This window comes from Stylophora pistillata, chromosome 10, assembly GCF_964205215.1.
Source record: "Stylophora pistillata chromosome 10, jaStyPist1.2, whole genome shotgun sequence".
NCBI lineage: Eukaryota > Metazoa > Cnidaria > Anthozoa > Scleractinia > Pocilloporidae > Stylophora > Stylophora pistillata.
Window position 1 is genome coordinate 27,981,989 of NC_142528.1, and position 19,462 is coordinate 28,001,450.

The window sequence follows — 19,462 nt, forward strand, 5'->3', positions numbered from 1 at the left end:
AGGTAAATTGGGTAATCAGGTCACATATTTTGCTTGTACAAGTCCCTGAGCCGATTGTGTATTTGAGATCTCGATCTCAAAGATGGTTTTCGAAGGCCATTGTTTAAATTCGCGTGGAAACTATGAATGAGTGGCAACTTAAGTCAGTAAAATTTCACTTTCAGCGTTAAATTCATACTGAGTGTTAAAGCTATATCCCTTTTTTGTTGATAATGGAAGCAGCATAACCGCTAACTTGGACATTTCCTTTGGAAAACCGAAGTTAGATGAAGTAGTGGATACGAAGTGAAGGGCAACATCCAAATGATCGTAGGCGGCTTTCTTTTTCGTAGTTCCTTTAGTTGTTTTCTGAAATATCTCTCTTGTTGGCATCAGTGGATCATTTTAGAAACTGAGAAACACGATGAAACATCCAAGAAAGTTATGTTGGGCTGCCGTCTTCTATATGGCTAAAATTAAAGGTAAAGCTCGAAGGTGAATCATAGTACTCCTAAACCTTCGGTTGGAATAATTTCCTTGAAGCAATCCACAGCACGGGACCAAAAGGTATGAAACAGACTAAGCCGCCAACACCTGCTAGGTTCATGCTGCGAGTAAAGTTTAATTTTGTCCATTACGATGACAGGTGCTCTTCTGACTGGCTGAACAGGTCATAATATATTCATCGGGTAGTGTTTTTCCTGTGAATTTGCATAACAAGTGCAGGGAAAACATAATTGAAAAGGCGAATTTGCATGTTTTCGGAAAGTGTCCAGTTCTTTAAGTTTAAGAATCACTTTTAAAAAAGTCAAAATCAAGGAACGTCGATAAAAAGCCCCAATCTTCACTTGTCAATCCGCCAAAGTTTAAACAATTATACAGAGTGAATTAATTTGTTTTTTCCTTCTAGCATTGGAGATGTTAGGGCATTGCACAGTTCGTGTCTATAAATTATGTTTTAATTTTGGGAGTTAAACTCGAGTGACTTCAGCCTTCATTTGTCATTTCTTCCCTGTGGATGTCCTGACTGTAATATAAAGAGTGGAAAACTAGTGAACACCAATGCGTTTCGTTTGAGAGAATAATAAAATTAAAAGCCACGTGAACATTTCAAAGTGAAGTACCGCCCTGTCCACGTTGCATTATGGGATACCTGGAGGATTTCATCAGCGAGGGACGCTAAGTTTGTGTTTCAGTTTCACTAGTTGTCTTATTTCGAAGGATGGGCGTTCGCGGACTAACAAATTTTCTTGACACGTCAGCTCCACACCTTGGGAGACAGATCGAGCTGCAAGACAGGCTTGTCATAGATGGAAACAACCTGTATTACTACCTCTATGAAAAAGGGGGCCAGTTCGAGTGCCGGCGTGGAGGGGAGTACAAAGAGTTTTACGACAAAGTTGTGTCGTTTTTTGACGCTTTGAAAGACAAAGGCGTTGAGTCCTTTGTCGTCATAGATGGCGCATTTGACGCAACTAGTAAAAAGTTGGAAACAAAGAAGACAAGAGCTAGAGAAGGCATCAAACTTTCAAAGGAGATTTGGGATGGAAAAGAGGGCTCCTTACCTCGAGCTCCGCTCATGACAAAGTCTGTATTCATACAAGCCCTGAGAGATCACCACATAAACTTTGCTGTTTCTGACTGGTAAGATGTACTCAGATAAATAAATCAGCATGCATTTCACAGGGCTGATACAAAAATTTGATTGCGTTCAGAAGTTAGCGTTTAGAAATGCTGAAAAGATTGGACAAGTAAAGACGCGAGGGTGTCTTTGTGGTTCGTGTCTTGTTCTTGCTTTCAAATTCAGCCGAATGATGGCTTATATAAGTTGTAGTTTGTCGTCAGATGCTAATGCATACACGCTTCTTCTTGGAGAGGCCAGGATTTCTAGCCGGAGTTTATTATAACAACCTGAAGACGGTTATAGTTTATCAAAGTTGATCAAACTGAAAAGAAAAAGGGTAAAAAATTATTCCTAAACGCGGTTATCCCATGAACACCAACAACGAAAATATGCAGGGCCCTAAACTAAGATGAAGTGAAGCCTGACGATCGAATAAATTGTTTGGCTTTTGAAACCTCAGGATAAAAATCATTTAAATTCAGACAGTTAACGTTAAAATTGCTATTGCGATGGCTTCTTCCATGCGTAACACATCGAAGTTCATATAGTAAATAGATGAAAGCAAAACCTAACAAATCGAGGAAGCTGCGAGAAAAACTTATGAAACCTTTCTACTGCTTCAGAGTCAAAGTGTTTGAATTAGTGTTGAGTCACAGCTCAGTTTGCAAAGACCACTCGGAGCGGCTAAGAACTGATTTGTTTGGGATCTAACCACATGAGTCGACAACCATAGATGATTGTGCTCGTCGACACAGCGGCCTGACCGCGTTACCAAAGTTCGCTCACAAACATCATAAGTCTCACGTAAAAGCAACCTGCAAAATGATACCGAAGATTAGCAGTGCAAGGTTTTTCAAGCGTATGGAGGCCCCTTATACAGGAATCGAATAGCGTCGATTGTAATAAGTCATATTTAGTTTTTGCCTTACCCGCGCGATGCTAGGTTAGTTTGCATATTATGGTATATACCATGTGCTCTAGTTTGTTGTTGGCGTTTCGCTTTTGTTTTTTGACACGTTTCCATCTAGTTTACTAACCAAACTCGTACGAGTCAGATTATGCAGATTGAAACTCATTAGGAAGATTTAACAGAACAAGTCGAACATTTATTCTACAAATAGCATCCCCGAACCATGGCTATAGATCGAAAACTCAAATAGACTCACAATGCAGACTAAATTTGATTTGAATAAATATCGATGCTTTAACCATATAGCCAGCCCGGAGCAAACTTATTTGATATCAAACATTTGATCGTATATTCACACCCGTGCTAACCTACATGCATGCTTATGTTCGGACCACATATACTAACCGAAGTAAACCTGTTCATTGTTGATACTTTACTCACATTTAAAACCTAGCAAACGAGTTCAATGTTGATACTATTTTACACATATTTACTATTCTAGCAAAGGGGTCCAATAACAATAATTTGGAAGCATTTGTAAACCACTGCAAACTTGTTCAAAGTTACCTGTTTGAATGCATAAGCAAACTTGTGTGCGGTCCAAAGTTTATATTTTTTTGTCATCTCTCAAAAACATTGGAAAAATAATTCCTTAACTGTGCTCAACATTCAGCACGTACAAGTAAATTTAATGCAAATGTGGCATCTAACAGCGTTGCTGCAGGGGGGAAATATAGTGCAAAGATGGCCTTTGTTGCTAAGCAAAACTGAGCACATTTAGGCAAAAGTAAACTTTCTCTTACATTTGCTACTCAGGCAAATCCCTTTTTTCGTATAAGAACGTTTTGCGCACAGTAAGATGTACTTATAGACTGAGTGGGTTGCAGGTATTGACGCATTTCCGGTATAAAAAGAGGTCATGCGTTATGAGAGGATGATAGCTTTAAGCATGGTTTAGCATTGTTTTTACAGGCAGTCTTTCATACCGGAAGTCGGTATGGCTTTGACTGTGCACTGAGAAGATGGCCCTGGCTTGTTGATTCTAAACACCTTTGTTTGGGTGCCAATCTTAAGTAATTCCACACGAAGTAAAGGCAGTACATTGTTTGTCGACATCTCCATAGTGAAACGAATGGACTATTGTCTGGCGTTGGGGTTTCCAAGAAAGAGTTGACCGAGGATTCGTAGAAATCGGTTGTTTGCGTAGCATTAAAGTATTGTGTATGAAAGGGCTAAGGCGTTCAGATATTCCCTACAAGTAGAACACATAAAGACTTTACACTGACATCCTGGAGATGCTGCAAATTTTTCTTCATTGTTCCTCAACATCGAAAATTTATCATCCCAAGGATTATTAATAATTCCTAACAAACGAATCACGATGATGCATATGCAACATATAGGTAAGGTGCAGGTACCTTAAGCGACAACGAGGGGTTTAGCACCTAGAAAATGGCATTTCAATGAAAGTGGCTCTCATTGAATGTGTTTCGTGGTGTTTCCCATAGAGTCAGTGAAAAGTGAGAGCCGACCTTATAAGAAAAAATTTCATCATCGAATAAGAGAAAAATAGATTATGAATTAAATTTTATGGTAGTTTCATGTTCATATGATTCTAATTTTATCTGGACATCATACAAGTGAGGGACGATAAGCGGGAGCTGATGAGAGAGATTAAAATAAAGTAGACCATCTGTTCTCTGAAACAACTTGATTTTCTTTTTTTCAGTGAAGCGGATAACGACATCGCCGCTTTGGCCAGCAAATGGAAGTGTCCTGTTTTATCCGACGACGCCGATTTCTTAATCACGGCAAAGTTTGGGTGGATCCGACTTTCCACTCTCTTGCCTAGCGAAATTCCCAATTCTAAAAAAGCTCGCGTTTTTAAACCCCGGGAATTAGCAGAGCACTTAGATATCTGCGAAGCATTGCTTCCTCTGTTTGCTTCCTTGACAGAAAATGATTACCTACGCGAGGAAGTGTTAACACCTTTCGAAGAAAAGTTGGAGGGCAAAATTCAGCTTTCTGATAAAGAAGAGCTAAAACATCCAAAATTTTGGCGTCTTGCGAAGCACCTCAAGTCTTTATCACCTGATGTCACGGTAGAACACGCTCTGAGCTCGTTAAAACTGGGTGAAATCAGCAAGGACCTGGAGCAGGATGTCCAGTATTCCCTTCAAGAATACACGGTCAAGGAATCTAATTTATTGCCTTACTTCCTAGACGGAGTGGTCTTCAGCAACCTTAAAACCCAAAATAAGGTTGAACTTCGCAAAGAGGTATTGCGTATGTTTCGGAATGGAAAGTTATCTTCCGATTGTATGAGCGGCTTGACGGCGGGAAAGGTTTTTCTTGGATGCCAGGTTGAGGACCAAGAGAAACCATCCCCTAATCAGTGCTCGTTGTCGCTGAGAAAGCAGGTGTATTTCATTTTAAGCAAAGAAGGAAGAAATGTGGAAAAGATCGAAGAATGGGATAGAAAGGGGTCTGACTACGAAAAACAAGATATCACACCTCAGGCGGGCCCCAATTATTACAAAACACAGGATACTAAATCAAAATTTTTAGAAGCTCTTGATTCTAAGACAGACGAAATGGAGTCATTGCCAGGGAAGTTAATCTGCTTTGCAGCGTCACTCCGTTATCTCTCCCGAAACGCGCAGCCCAAACCGGAATCATTGCATCTGATCGCTCTAATTTGCTGCTTTATCAAACCAGAGACAGACCGTCTCAGTTCTCGGCTCCCATGCTTTGATAAGAGAGCGGCGCAAAGCTTCTGTCAGTGGCAGTGTGTTCTGAGAGATGCAATACAACTTAACGTTGTTTTGGATGAGCCTGTAACGACACCGGGTATCCATGAGACTTTTAATGGATCACTGGCACACAAGTTCCTTGAAAAGTTGAAAGAAGGTAAGTCACTTTATAAGTATTATTCATATGAATAAGTTCTCTCGGTCTTCCCAAAAATTACTTATTCGAGTATCTTTTTTGAGGAAGCCTGCTGTTTTAGGATGTCCCAAAGAATGACTGGAACACTGAACGTTTATTGCTAACTATGACATGTACTGGCACTACATTGAATATTGACTGTAATTTTCGAGCAAAAAATGGAAGGACGCGTCAAATTTTTTTGTTTTTCTTTCTCCTACTTATTCAGGCATCGAACTGAGGGATCTTATTCCTAGTGAGGAGTTCGAGTGCTCAAAAAAACTTTATCACGCAGTAACCGGTCGCTCATTAGAAGAGGCTCACCCCTCAGTCCGCCCAAATACCGCGCCTAAGAAAGTGTCATCTGCCAAAAGTCTGTTCACGACAAATCCTTTTGCTGTTTTATGCGAGGACGAGGACGAGAACGTGGACGAGGACGAGAACGTGGACGAGGACAATAACGTGGACGAGGACGAGAACGTGGACGAAGACGTGGACGAGGACTAGAAATAAGCCAAGAACAATGGAAGTTATACTAAAGTTTGAGTCTAAACAAGACCTTTCCAATCTATGTAATGTATAATAAGTGACCAATGCGTATTTCTTTTAGAGTTTTATGAGAACCCTTGTAATATTGTAATTAAGGTATATTCCTAATTAAAATTTTCGCTTAGAGGAGATATCACCTCAAATTTCTTACTGTACACGATTATCTCAATAATTTTCAATTGTCACCTATGCATCTGTTTAATATCATTGTTCATGTGATCAGAGAGATGTACGCGCTCTGATCGGTCGAGGATTGCGTCATTCCTCGCTTCGTTAAAACAACTCGTGCGAGGTGATCATGGCAGGGGCGCTAAATTTCAAAATGGCTGCCTTGCGTTTCTCAATGTTGCCGAGGAAGTGATTAACGCAATGGAAGAAAATTCAATTCCGAAGAGCACAACAGATGCTTTTATGTTTGGATGACACTTTTAAAAAGAAAGATATGAAGTTTTTGCCGATTGAATTAAATAAACATGTTAAATTCTAGTGTAGACTAACCAAGTAGTCAAAACAATTGTAACAGACTGGTTTCAACATCAATATAATTCGAAATTACCTGAGCAATTGTCCTAAAACAATTATTCCCTCGAGAATATTCAACAATATTCATGTCGCCTTCAGCGAATAATTTTTGAGGTAAATTGGGTAATCAGGTCACATATTTTGCTTGTACAAGTCCCTGAGCCGATTGTGTATTTGAGATCTCGATCTCAAAGATGGTTTTCGAAGGCCATTGTTTAAATTCGCGTGGAAACTATGAATGAGTGGCAACTTAAGTCAGTAAAATTTCACTTTCAGCGTTAAATTCATACTGAGTGTTAAAGCTATATCCCTTTTTTGTTGATAATGGAAGCAGCATAACCGCTACCTTGGACATTTCCTTTGGAAAACCGAAGTTAGATGAAGTAGTGGATACGAAGTGAAGGGCAACATCCAAATGATCGTAGGCAGCTTTCTTTTTCGTAGTTCCTTTAGTTGTTTTCTGAAATATCTCTCTTGTTGGCATCAGTGGATCATTTTAGAAACTGAGAAACACGATGAAACATCCAAGAAAGTTATGTGGGGCTGCCGTCTTCTATATCGCTAAAATTAAAGTTAAAGCTCGAAGGTGAATCATAGTACTCCCAAACCTTCGGTTGGAATAATTTCCTTGAAGCAATCCACAGCACGGGACCAAAAGGTATGAAACAGACTAAGCCGCCAACACCTGCTAGGTTCATGCTGCGAGTAAAGTTTAATTTTGTCCATTACGGTGACAGGTGCTCCTCTGACTGGCTGAACAGGTCATAATATATTCATCGAGTAGTGTTTTTCCTGTGAATTTGCATAACAAGTGCAGGGAAAACATAATTGAAAAGGCGAATTTGCATGTTTTCGGAAAGTGTCCAGTTCTTTAAGTTTAAGATTTACTTAAAAGACAAAACAAAGGCACGTCGATAAAAAGCCTCAATCTTCACTTGTCAATCCACCAGTGTTTAAACAATTATAGACGAGTGGATTAATTTTTTTGTCCCTCTAGCATTGGAGATGTTAGGTCATTACACAGTTCGTTTCTATAAATTATGTTTTAATTTTGGGAGTTAAACTCGAGTGACTTCAGCCTTCATTTGTCATTTCTTCCCTGTAAATGTCCTGACTGTAATATAAACAGTGGAAAACTAGTGAACACCAATGCGTTTCGTTTGAGAGAATAATAAAAAGACACGTGAACATTTCAAAGTGAAGTACCGCCCTGTCCACGGTGCATTATGGGATACCTGGAGGATTTCATTAGCGAGGGACGCTAAGTTCGTGTTTCAGTTTCACTAGTTGTCTTATTTCGAAGAATGGGCGTTCGCGGACTTACAACTTTTCTTGACACGTCAGCTCCACACCTTGGGGAAGAGATCAAGCTGCAAGAGACCTGGCTTGTCATAGATGGAAACAACCTGCGTTACTACCTCTATGAAAAAGTGGGCCAGTTCGACTGCCGGCGTGGAGGGGAGTACAAAGAGTTTTACGACGAAGTTGTGTCGTTTTTTGACGATTTGAAAGACAAAGGTGTTAAGTCCTTTGTCGTCATAGATGGCGCATTCGACAGAACTAACAAAAAGTTGAAGACAAAGATGAAAAGAGCTAGAGACGGCATCAAACGTTCAAAGAAAATTTGGGATGGAAAAAAGCGCTTCTTACTTCCGCTTATGACAGAGTCTGTATTCATACAAGCCCTGAGAGACCTGAGAGACCTGAGAGATCACGACATAAACTTCGCTGTTTCTGACTGGTAAGATGTAATCAGATAAATAAATCAGCATGCATTTCATAGGGCTTATACAAAAATTTGATTACTTTCCGAAGTTAGCGTTTAGAAATGCTGAAAAGATTGGACAAAAGACGCGAGGGTGTCTTTGTGGTTCGTGTCTTGTTCTTGCTTTCAAACTCAGCCGAATTGAAGGCTTATATAAGTTTTAGTTTGTCGTCAGATGCTAATGCATACATGCTTCTTCTGGGAGAGGGCAGGATTTCCAGCCGGAGTTTATTATAACAACCTGAAGACGGTTATAGTTCATCAAAGTTGATCAAAGTGAAAAGAAAAAGGGTAAAAAATTATTCCTAAAGGCTTTTATCCCATGAACACTAACAACGAAAATATGCGGGGCCCTAAACTGAGATGAAGTGAGGCCTGACGATCGAATAAACTGTTTGGCTTTCGAGCCTCAAGATAAAAATCATTTAAACTCAGACAGTTAACGTTAAAATTGCTATTGCGATGGCGTCTTCCATGCGTAACTCATCGAAGTTCACTTAGTAAATACATGAAAGCAAAGCCTAACAAATCGAGGAAGCTGCAAGAAAAACCTATGAAACCTTTCTACTGCTTTAGAGTCAAAGTGTTTGAATTAGTGTTGAGTCACGGCTCAGTTTTCAAAGACTACTCGGAGTGGCTAAGAAGAACTGATTTGTTTGGGATCTAATTACACGACACGACAATCCATAGATGCTAGATGATGAGTGCGCTCGTCGACAGAGCGGCTTGACCACGTTACCAAAGTTCGCTCGCAAACATCGTAAGTCTCACGTAAAAACAACCTGCAAAATGATACCGAAGATTAGCTGCGCAAGATTTTTCAAGCGTATGGAGGCCCCCTATGCAATAATCGAATGCGAAACTAGGCTAGTTTGCATATTATGGTATATACCATGTGCTCTAGTTTGTTGTTGGCGTTTCGCTTTATTTTGGAACACGTTTCCATCTAGTTTACTGACCAAAATCGTAGGAGTCAGATTCTACAGATTGAAACTCATTTAACAGATTTAACAGAACAAGTCGAACATTTATTCTACATGCAAATAGCATCCCCGAAGCATGGCTATAGATCGAAGACTCACTGAATAGATTCACAAAACAGACTAAATTTGATTTAAATAAATATCGATGCTTTAATCATATAGCCAGCCCGAAGCAAACTTATTTGATATAAAATATTTGATCATATTTTCAAACCCATGCTAACGTACATGCATGCTTATTTATTTGTTTATTGCGAATATTTAGACAGGGTGGCCCAGTTCAGCAAATAGCTGGTTTAAATGGGGCCCTGCTTATGTTCGGACCACACACACTAACCGAAGTAAACCTGTTCATTGTTGATACTTTACACACATTTAAAACCTAGCAAACGAGTTCAATGTTGATACTTTACACATATTTACTCTTCTAGCAAAGGGATCCGATAACAATAATTTGGAAGCATTTGTAAACCACTGCAAACTTGTTTATAGTTAACTTGAATGCATAAGCAGACTTGTGTGCTGTCCAAAGTTTATATTTTTTTGAACCTCTCAAAAACATTGGAAAAATAACTGCTTAACTGTGCTCAACATTCAGCACACGTACAAGTAAATTTAATGCAAATGTGGCATCTAACAGCTTAGCTGCAGGGAGCAAATATAGTGCAAAGATGGTCTTTGCTGCTGAGCAAAACTAAGCAAATTTAGGCAAAAGTAAAATTTCTCTTACATTTACCACTCAGGCAAATCCCTTTTTTTGTACAGTGTAAGAACATTTTGCGCACAGTTAGATGTACTTATAGACTAAGTGGGTTGCAGGTATTGACGCATTTCCGGTATAAAAAGAGGTCATGCATTATAAGAGGATGATAGCTTCAAGCTTGGTTTAGCATTGTTTTACAAGCAGTCTTTCATACCGGAAGTTGGTGTCGCTTTTATTATGCATTGAGAAGATGGCCCTAGGTTGTTGATTCTAAACACCATTGGTCGGGTGCCATTCTTAAGTAATTCCACACGAAGAAAAGGCAGTGCATTGTTTGTCGACATCTCCATACTGAAACGAATGGACTGTTGTCTGGTGTTGGGGTTTCCAAGAAAGAGTTGACCGAGGATTCGTGGAAATCGGTTATTTGCGTAGCATTAAAGTATTGTGTATGAAAGGGCTAAGGCGTTTAGATATTCCCTATAAGTAGAACACATGAAGACTTTATCCTGACATCTTGGATATGCTGCAAATTTTTATTCATTGTTCCTTAACATCGAAAATTTATCATCCCAAGGATTATTAATAATTCTTAACAAACGAATCATTATAATGCATATGCAACCTACAGGTCAGGTGCCCGTACCTTAAGCGACAACGAGGGGTTTAGCACCTAGGAAATGGCATTTCAATGAAAGTCGTTCTCATTTTTCGTGGTGTTTTCTACAGCGTCAGTCAAAAGTGAGAGACGGCCTTGTAAGAGAAAATTTCATCATCGAATTAGAGAAAAAATAGATTATGAATTAAATTTTATGGTAGTTTCTTGTTCCTATGATTCTAATTTTATCTGGACATCATAAGCGAGGGACGATGATGAGAGACATTAAAACAAAGTGGAACATCTGTTATCTGAAACAAATTGGTGACGTGCGATTTTCTTTTTTTCAGTGAAGCGGATAACGACATCGCCGCTTTGGCCAGGGAATGGAAGTGTCCTGTTTTATCCGACGACGCAGATTTCCTAGTCACGGCAAAGTTTGGGTGGATCCGACTTTCCACTCTCTTTCCTCGAAAAATTCTCGATTTAAGTAAAGTTCGCGTTTTTTACCCCCGTGAATTGGCGGAGCATTTAAAAATCTGTGAAGCATTGCTTCCTCTGTTTGTTTCCTTGACAGAAAATGATTACGTGAAAGAGGGAGTGTTAAAACCTTTTAAAGACGAGTTGGAGCGCAAAATTCAGCTTTCTGATGAAGAAAAGCAAAAACCAAAAATAGAGCAAGAATTTTGGCGCCTTGCGAAGAACCTCCATTTTTCATCATCTGATGTCACGGTAGAACACGCTCTGAGCTTGTTAAAACTGGGTGAAATCAGCGACAAGCTGGAGAAAGCTGTCCAGCATTCCCTTAAAGAATACACGGTCAAGGAATCCAATTTATTGACTTACTTCCTAGACGGAGTGGTCCGCAGCAACCTTGAAACCCAAAATAATCTTGAACTTGACCAAGAGGTATTGCGCATGTTTCGGGAAGGAAAGTTATCTTCCGATTGTATGAGCGGCTTGACGGCGGGAAAGGTTTTTCTTAGATCCCAGGTTGAGGACCAGGAGAAACCATCCCCTAATCAGTGCTCTTTGTCGTTGAGAAAGCAGGTGTATTTCATTTTAAGCGATGAAGGAAGAAATGTGAAAAAGATTGAAGAATGGGATAGAAAGGGGTCTGACTACGAAAAACAAGATATCACACCTCAGGCGGGCCTCAGTGATGACGGAACACTGAATGAATTAAAATTTTTAGAAGCTCTTGATTCTAAGACAAAAGAAATGGAGTCATTACCAGAGGAGCTAATCTGCTTTGCAGCGTCACTCCGTTATCTCTTCCGAAAAGCGCAGCCGCAACCGGAATCATTGCATCTGGTTGCTATACTATGCTGTTTTATCAAACCAGAGACAGTCCATTGGATAGAATATTTAGAACATCTCAGAAGTACTCCATTGCCACGCTTTGATAAGGGAGCGGCGCAAAGCTTCTGTCGTTGGCAGTGTGTTCTGAGAGATGCCATACAACTTAACGTTGTTTTGCGTGAGCCAGTAAAGACACCGCGTATCCACGAGACTTTTAATGGACCACTGGCGCATAAGTTCCTTAAAGAGTTGAAACGAGGTAAGTTACTATATAAGTATTATTCATGTGAATAAGTTCTCTCAGTCTTCTCAAAAAATACTTATCTGAGTATCTTTTTTCAGGAAGCCTGCTGTTTTAGGATGTCTCAAAGAATGACTGGAACACTGAACGCTTATTGCTAACTATGACATGTACTGGCACTACATTGAATATTGACTGTAATTTTCGAGGAAAAAACGGAAAGACGCGTCCAATTTTTTCTTTTTCTCCTACTTATTCAGGCATCATACTGAGGGATCTTATTCCTAGTGAGCAGTTCGAGCGCTTAGAAAAACTTTATCATGCAGCAACCGATGGCTCATTAGAAGAGGCTTCCCACCAAAATGCCGCGTCATCTGCCAACAGTCTGTTCCCGACAAATCGTTTTGCTCTTTTATGCGTAAGCGAGGACGAGGACGAGGACGAGGACGAGGACGAGGACGAGGACGAGGAAGAGGACGAGGACGAGGACGAGGACGAGGACGAGGATGAGGACTAGGACGAGGACGAGGACGAGGACGAGGACGGGGACTAGAACTAAGCCAAGAACAATGGAAGTTATACTAAAGTTTGAGTCTCTACAAGACCTTTCCAATCTATGTAACGTATAATATGTAAACATTGCGTATTTCTTTTAGGGTTTTATGACAACCCTTGTTTCAAGTGTTTATTGTAACTGAATATTAACTATAGTAGATGTAATATTGTAATAGATAATTAAGGTATATTCCTGATTAGAATTTTCGCATAGAGGGGATATCCGTTTCTTTGCAAATGATACTGAAGCCTGCTTAGTTTTATTTTTCACATCGCAAGTAGTTGTTGGTTTAATTCTAAGATTCATTGAGGAAGATTTTAAAAGTACATGTACCTTACTTATCTTTTCATTCAACAAACTGAACGCATAATTATTTTTTCAATTCATTTATGACTAAAGGGTTCAGTTCTTTGCTGTATTGTTTGCTTTACTTTTAAGTCACCTTATTATAACAAAGGGCGGAAGTTTCTTAAGAACTGTGTTGCTGCGTCGATGGGGGAGTACCACAAGGTAATTTTGGTTTTATCGACTGAGTTAATAATATAGATTAGCCTCCGTAAAGAGTTTCAAAGCTGACGTTTCGAGCGTTAGCCCATTATCAGAGCGAAAGATGATGGGCTAACGTCAGCTTTGAAATTATTTAAGGTCGCCATTTTATATTATCACCTCTGTTAATAAAACCAAAATTATCTTTCTATCATAAGTTAGCTAAGGACAGTAAATTCAGTTCAGTTTCATATGATGTGAAAAGTTGATGAAAAGTAAGGCTTACTGGAGTTATTGCACTGTTTGCTTTACCGATTGCTGCTTTTTGATTTAAGGGAAAAAAATCTCACTCCCTCACTCCATTACCGGGCGAGGAAGCTGAGAAAAAAAAAAAAACAAAACAAAACAAAACAAAAAAACAGAGTATCTGTGGTTATTGACTAAGAATGATATCCTGAGCAGCAACGCTCGCATTGTAGTTGAGGTTTTTCTTCCTTGACCTCCTTTTCTGAGCTTGCTTGACCGGCAAGGAAAACTAGGTTCGCGTCTATCTCTTATATTATACTTTCCGATTTAGAATTTACAAGGAAGGTGAATTTCAGTTTCGTATAACTAAAAAAAGATAATGAAAAGGCGAATGGAAATTTAGGCCCTTATTTAGTGTCGTAGTGTTTGTATGTTACCAACCAAGGTTAAGGTGGCTCGTACCAGTTTCCTCGCGCGGGGAACAGGTCACTCTTGCGTGATGCGCGTCAGAGAAACGTGCGAAAGAAGCGCGAGATCAAAAGATGAAAATTCGAAACAAAGATGGCGGCGCGTGGAATTTTTTCTACTTTTGTGAGAAGTTTACCAAAGAGCTTGTATCTGATGTTTTGAGCGGCCACTGTGAATGCAGGAGACAGAAACTAAGATAACGAAGACGATTTTCGGAGAAGTAAAGGTTGCTTCACTTCACATTTAAAAGAAATATTCAACCGATATGAAATCTTGCGACGGCGAAAAAAGAAGAACTCAAGTGAAGGATAATCTACCTGAAGTGGAAGAAGACTTTGAAACTTCAAGGAAAATAATATGATATAGCCAGAAGTCATGTGTAAGATTTTTAAGATGAGCTCGGGAGGCTCTCTTTGACGGCTGTTTAATGATTTTCTTCGAAGTAAACGTCTGTAAACATCAGATCGTAGGTGCTCGCGCGAGCACACGCAATTTTCAGAGGAAGCTAAAACAGATCATGAGCAAATGTTGATCTTATAGAATCCAGATTTTTAAATGCGCGAGAACGTGCGTGGAAATTGCTAAACTCACGAAATCTATTGCATGAAAACAAGTCCGGTGACCCCTTCTTTTAATTGTTCCAATATGATAATGACGTCGAAAGGAATCATCAGAAAAAAACTAGTAAATTCTACGGAAGGAAATTTGTGATGTGTGAAAATTGCCCTTTTTGTAGATTTTCTGAAATTCCGCTCCGTAGAATTTTTTAAAAATCTTTGTGCATTTCCCTTTTCAAGTGCCAAAAGCAATCACTGAAAAAAATCAGGGGGTCAGCAGGTTAGTTTTCGAATCATTTAAGCCACAAGCTAAAAAATGCGTCTGAATGAGCCGATGAAAGCGTTACCATGGAAACTGCTAGTGACGAAATGACACTTATTTTTGGATAACCAATGATTATGCAATTCAACCCCGTAAAAGTGTTCAACTGGCCTTGGTCAGTCTTTCTGTTGTATTCTTTCAAAGTTACAAACCATCAAAAAGATGAAAACTGGTACAAGCCACCTTAAATCAAATGAGATTAAAAGAATTCAAGCCCATTCGTAGACTCCACGACCGAGTGAGGAGCTGAGGAAAAAAAAATTAATCAGGTATTTTAGTCAATGAAAGTTTGAATCTTGGCAACAACACTCTCGTTGTGGTAATGTTTTCTCCTCCATAACCTCCTTCTTATAGTTTGTATCGGCCTGCAAGGCAAACTAGGTTCGTGTCTCCGCGGCTTCGCTTGCTGTCGTGGTTCAAGAGATGGGCGTTCGTGGACTTACATCTTATCTTAAAGAGTCAGCTCCATTCCTTGGAAGACAGATCGAGCTGCGAGACACAAAGCTTATCATAGACGGAGATAACTTGTGTAACTACCTGTATAAAGAAAACGGCTTCGATTGCCGGTGTGGGGGACAGTACGAGGAGTTTTACATGAAAGTGCTGCTGTTTTTCGACGCTTTAAAATCTAAAGGTGTAGAATCTTTCGTAGTTTTAGATGGTGCATATGATAAAAGCGATAAGAAGTTGGAAACGCAGAAGAAAAGAGCACAAGAAAGGATCGAAACGGCTGACCGGTTGTTTAAGGATGAAACGTCGCCTGATGGCGATGAATACTTTCTAGTTCCGCTTTTGGCGAAGTTTGTATTCGCACAGGTCCTCAGGGATCACCTCATAAGATTCGCTGTTTCTGACTGGTAAGATGTTATCAAATAAATAATAAGCCTGCACTAATGATATTACACTAACGAAAAATAAGGTCGTGTTCAAATGCTTAGGATATGAAACGAAAGATAGAGAAATACAGTTTTGACCCCATTTCTGTCGGCTTTTCCTTACTTTTAACGCACAAAGTGATCTATTTCGCACAAAAGGCAGTAGTTCCGGTCAATTTCGGAAATTTTCTTCGCGCAAATTTTGTACAAGCAGGTTTTCCGGTTATGTTTTGTTTTCACTTTCACACGTAACTGAAATTAAGGCAAAATAAATTGCAGATATCGATAGGTTCTTGTTCACCGAGCGGGAGAACTGAACTAGGGAAGCTCCGAGGATGTAGAAGTGTTAATCAAGCGTAGCGATTTGGCTAGAAACAGGTAATATTAATGAAGAAAATAAAAGGCAAGCGTAATTGAAGAGAAGGGATGATAAAGGCAGCCAATTCAGATTAATTAAACATCTTTCGATATTTTGAACAATATCAGGGAACAAATTGATACGACTTTTTACATGTTTCATAATGTTTGGCGTACTCATCTCGTGGAATCACATTTCCGCTTGTAATCCATTGAAGTAAGTTCTCTAAAGAATTGCTTTTCTCTTTTCTTTTCTACAGTGAAGCAGATCCTGACATCGCCTCTTTAGCCAGGGATTGGAAATGTCCTGTTTTGAGGAATGACAGCGATTTCTTCATCTTTGATGTTAAGGGTGGCTTCATCCCACTTTCTTCTTTCGATGTCGATCATTTAACAGCTCGCATTTTCTACCGCAGTAACTTGGCAAGATATTTTGGAATACGCGAAGAATTGCTCCCTTTGTTCGCTTCCTTACTAGGCAATGATTATGTGAGTTGGGAAGCGCTGAAATCCTTCAACCGCACAATTTGGACTCTTTTCAGTGATGGTCGCAGAGGAAAAGAAGTGAGGTTTTTAGGCGTCGCAAGTTTGCTCTCCCAGTTCTCTGACTCAATCACAGAAACAAAAGCGTTTGAGTTCGCTTTGGAATTGATTGAACTTGGTGAAAGCAGAGAGCGGCTAAAGCAAGCTGTCGAGTATTCCCTTCAAGAATAAACAGTCACGAAATCAAATGTGTTGAATTACTTCCGAGACGAAGCGGTATGTAGTCTTCTGAGAACCCAAAATAATCTCGAACTTGACGAAGAGGTATTGCGCACGTTTCGCGAAGGAAAGTTTTCTACCGATTCTATGGGGGGCTTAGCGGCGGGAAAAGTTTTTCTTAGAGCCCAAGTTGAGGACCGTGAGAGCAGATCGTCCAATCAGTGTTCAATGTCATTGAGACAGCTGGCGTATGATATCTTAAGCGATGAAGGAAGAAACATGAAGAAGGTCGAAGAATGGGATAGAGAGGGCATTGCAGTTACGCGCACAGATATTAAGCCTTACAATGATGGGGTCCCTTCGTTGAGCTCTATTCCAAGCCTTGATCTTCAAAGGAGATTGACGTTGTCCTTGGATGCGCTTGATTCAGACACAGCTTACATGGAGTCATTACCAAAAGAGCTCGCGTTAGTCGCATCATCACTACGTTTTCTCCTCCGCAACGTGCAACCACCCCTGGAGACAAGCCATCTGTCTGCTATACTTTGCAGTTGTGTCCAATTAGAGGATGGCTCGTGGAAACAATATCTAGAAACCAGAAAATATAGATCTCAACCCTTCGATGAGAGAGCAGCGCAAAGCTTCTGTCAATCGCAGCGTGTTTTGAGAGATGTCTTTAATCTAAACTTCGTTTTGTCTGAGCCTTTACAGACACCGTGTATTCAAAAGACTTTTAATGGTCGACTGGCACATTGCCTTCAAGATGAACTGAATGAAGGTTAGTATTCGCCAGGTCACGAAACTTCCAACGTTCGATGTCGATTATTTTGTATTCGTTCTTAGTGTTGCGCACCCACGAAGCCAGAGTGGACCCCCTTTTCTTTTTTAAGGTTCTCCTTAGATCTCATTAACCTAGTTAATCCCTCTGATTCCATTTCATAGGAGCTTTATATCGGCCAAACATGGAGTTTGAGCGACTTAGACACTGCACGGCAGTCAAACCTGTCATATTGCTTGTCTTCATTGCCAAACTCAGTTTTGTTCCCAGTGTAACCGGGACCCTTCTACCTTCGAGTGTTATAAAACGTAATGAACAGCGATAAGGACGATAACACAGAGCTAATTGTAGAAGTGTAACCAGGAGAATACATGTTTTGTTTCCCCCTGGTGCAAGGGAAAATCGTGGTACAATACACAGCAATGATGATTTATTGTTCCACCTCAGTTCTCTAACGTTTGTATTAGAGTAAAGTTAAAAAATTACGCGTCTCAGAAAACTGCGCATGCGCAACGGAAAACTTTGTTATGTTTCCTCGCTTCCCTCATCGAATAAAAGCAGAAAGAATTGGTGAGAATCATTCTTGTTTTCTTTCTTTCCACCAGGTCGTAGGCCAGAAACCTTACTATGTTCTCCAAGCAGTCTTTTGCGATATAAGGAGCTTTACACTGCGATTACAGACCGGGAAGGTAAAGGCACACTGAAAATAGTATTTCAGTTATTTTTGAAGTATAAATTTAACGGACATACGCAATCCAAGAAACAACCTCTTCTGTTAGAGGCATGTAGGTCAGACCCTTCTGTTTAGTTCGTGGTAACCTCATTGGTAAAGGAAACTCTCTCCACTTCATAGGAGCATGAATCTAGTTTGCAAAAACATCATTGAAACAAAAGCAACAACTTTTATACAAAAGGATTACCAGCCCAGCGTGAGTTTATGAATGGTTCTGTTCTCAGGCGATGTTACTGCCAGAATGCAAAGTTTACTTTTGCACTGACCAAAAATGAACTACAGTAGAAACCCCGCAATATGAAAAATGTCTTAGACGCGACCTCCCGGCCACCAGGAGAGGTATCACCATCTAAGAGGGCAGCGCCGAAAACACCTTGAGCCCTTTAGATCTCGAGCACAGTGACGGTGGCGTCTTAAGATCTACTGGTTGATTGACAAAGGGAAACCATGCCAACATAACAGGTGCACTTCCACAATCACAGAGGGAAGTTCTTCGATGTTCCTGGTCCGCCTCTCGCTTAATAAACGAAAGCTAAGAATTTGCATCTTCAACCTGTTTTGTTTTCCTCTTGAAAAGAAAAAGAAACTAGGGGTCTGCGGACAGCGACAAATACTAAAGTGCAACAACTTTCTGACTTTTGTGGGATCTTAGTTTGAAATGTTTGACAACCCAATATCATTAAAAAGTTTGTTTTCTTTTTTCTTTTCTCTTTCAGTCATAAAATTTATACACACAGTTTTTGAGTAATTTAGCATAATAATCATGATTTCATCTGTCATTTAAGGTTAGAGTGAACGAAATAGAAGTGAGGACTTAAAATTCCGCTTTGATCCACTGAAGCGCCCGTGTTTTAGATTTACCTTTAAATAATTTACAATTTTGGAAAAATATCAGTATGCTTTTAAATAAATTATATTTTGAATGGTTCCCGCATTAGTGTTGTCAATTTTATCTTTGATGGCCTGGCCAATCATGAAATGATTTTCTCTTCTCTCCCCCTGCACGAACACCGCTGAAGTTCCTTGATGAACTTAAAGCTCCAGGATTCGACAGTACCTTTCCTATGATCTCGAGAACACCTGATCATACCATGTTCACTCTAACATGACACAATAGATATTTGCAGGACTTAGTTTCCTCTCTTCTCACGATTACAGTGTAGAATGATGTCTATAATTCGCGAATATGGTCTCTCAGTAGCGGAAAAGGACATCATGTAAGTCATGCTAAATTACTGTTGTATTCAATAAGGTTTTTTTATAATTCATTATTATCCT

General features: G+C 39.8%; 3 protein-coding genes, 1 long non-coding RNA gene and 1 pseudogene across 6 annotated transcripts in view; 3 read left to right on the plus strand and 2 right to left on the minus strand.

The window, feature by feature from the left end:
- The first annotated feature begins 743 nt into the window (after nt 1–743).
- Nucleotides 744–6,550, plus strand: LOC148722511 (single-strand DNA endonuclease ASTE1-like). Its single transcript, XM_088735289.1, has 3 exons — nt 744–1,623; nt 4,243–5,423; nt 5,671–6,550. Exons 1-3 carry the CDS (start codon nt 1,202–1,204, stop codon nt 5,946–5,948), a joined length of 1,881 nt encoding a protein of 626 aa, XP_088591415.1. The 5' UTR covers nt 744–1,201; the 3' UTR covers nt 5,949–6,550.
- On the minus strand, nt 5,518–6,851 carry LOC148722512 (uncharacterized). Its single transcript, XR_015992267.1, has 2 exons — nt 6,547–6,851; nt 5,518–5,944 (listed from the first exon to the last, which is right to left on the minus strand). It is a non-coding gene; the product is annotated as an uncharacterized LOC148722512 (long non-coding RNA).
- A 309-nt stretch (nt 6,852–7,160) lies between these two features.
- Nucleotides 7,161–13,078, plus strand: LOC111341303 (single-strand DNA endonuclease ASTE1-like). Its single transcript, XM_088735288.1, has 3 exons — nt 7,161–8,253; nt 10,912–12,122; nt 12,365–13,078. The coding sequence occupies exons 1-3, from the start codon at nt 7,817–7,819 to the stop codon at nt 12,619–12,621; spliced, it is 1,905 nt and encodes a 634-aa protein (XP_088591414.1). The 5' UTR covers nt 7,161–7,816; the 3' UTR covers nt 12,622–13,078.
- Nucleotides 13,079–13,944: 866 nt separating this feature from the next.
- On the plus strand, nt 13,945–19,119 carry LOC111341286 (single-strand DNA endonuclease ASTE1-like; annotated as a pseudogene). The gene is made up of 4 exons (XR_015992249.1): nt 13,945–15,596; nt 16,232–17,451; nt 18,057–18,140; nt 18,409–19,119. The product of XR_015992249.1 is annotated as a single-strand DNA endonuclease ASTE1-like (transcript).
- LOC111345279 (target of rapamycin complex subunit lst8-like) overlaps nt 17,138–19,462 on the minus strand; it is a 71,834-nt gene continuing 69,509 nt past the window's right edge. For both annotated transcript variants that reach the window (XM_088735312.1, XM_088735308.1), the window contains one exon: nt 17,138–17,261. The gene's annotated coding sequence lies outside the window, so the exon portion shown is untranslated. The remainder of the gene's footprint in view (nt 17,262–19,462) is intronic.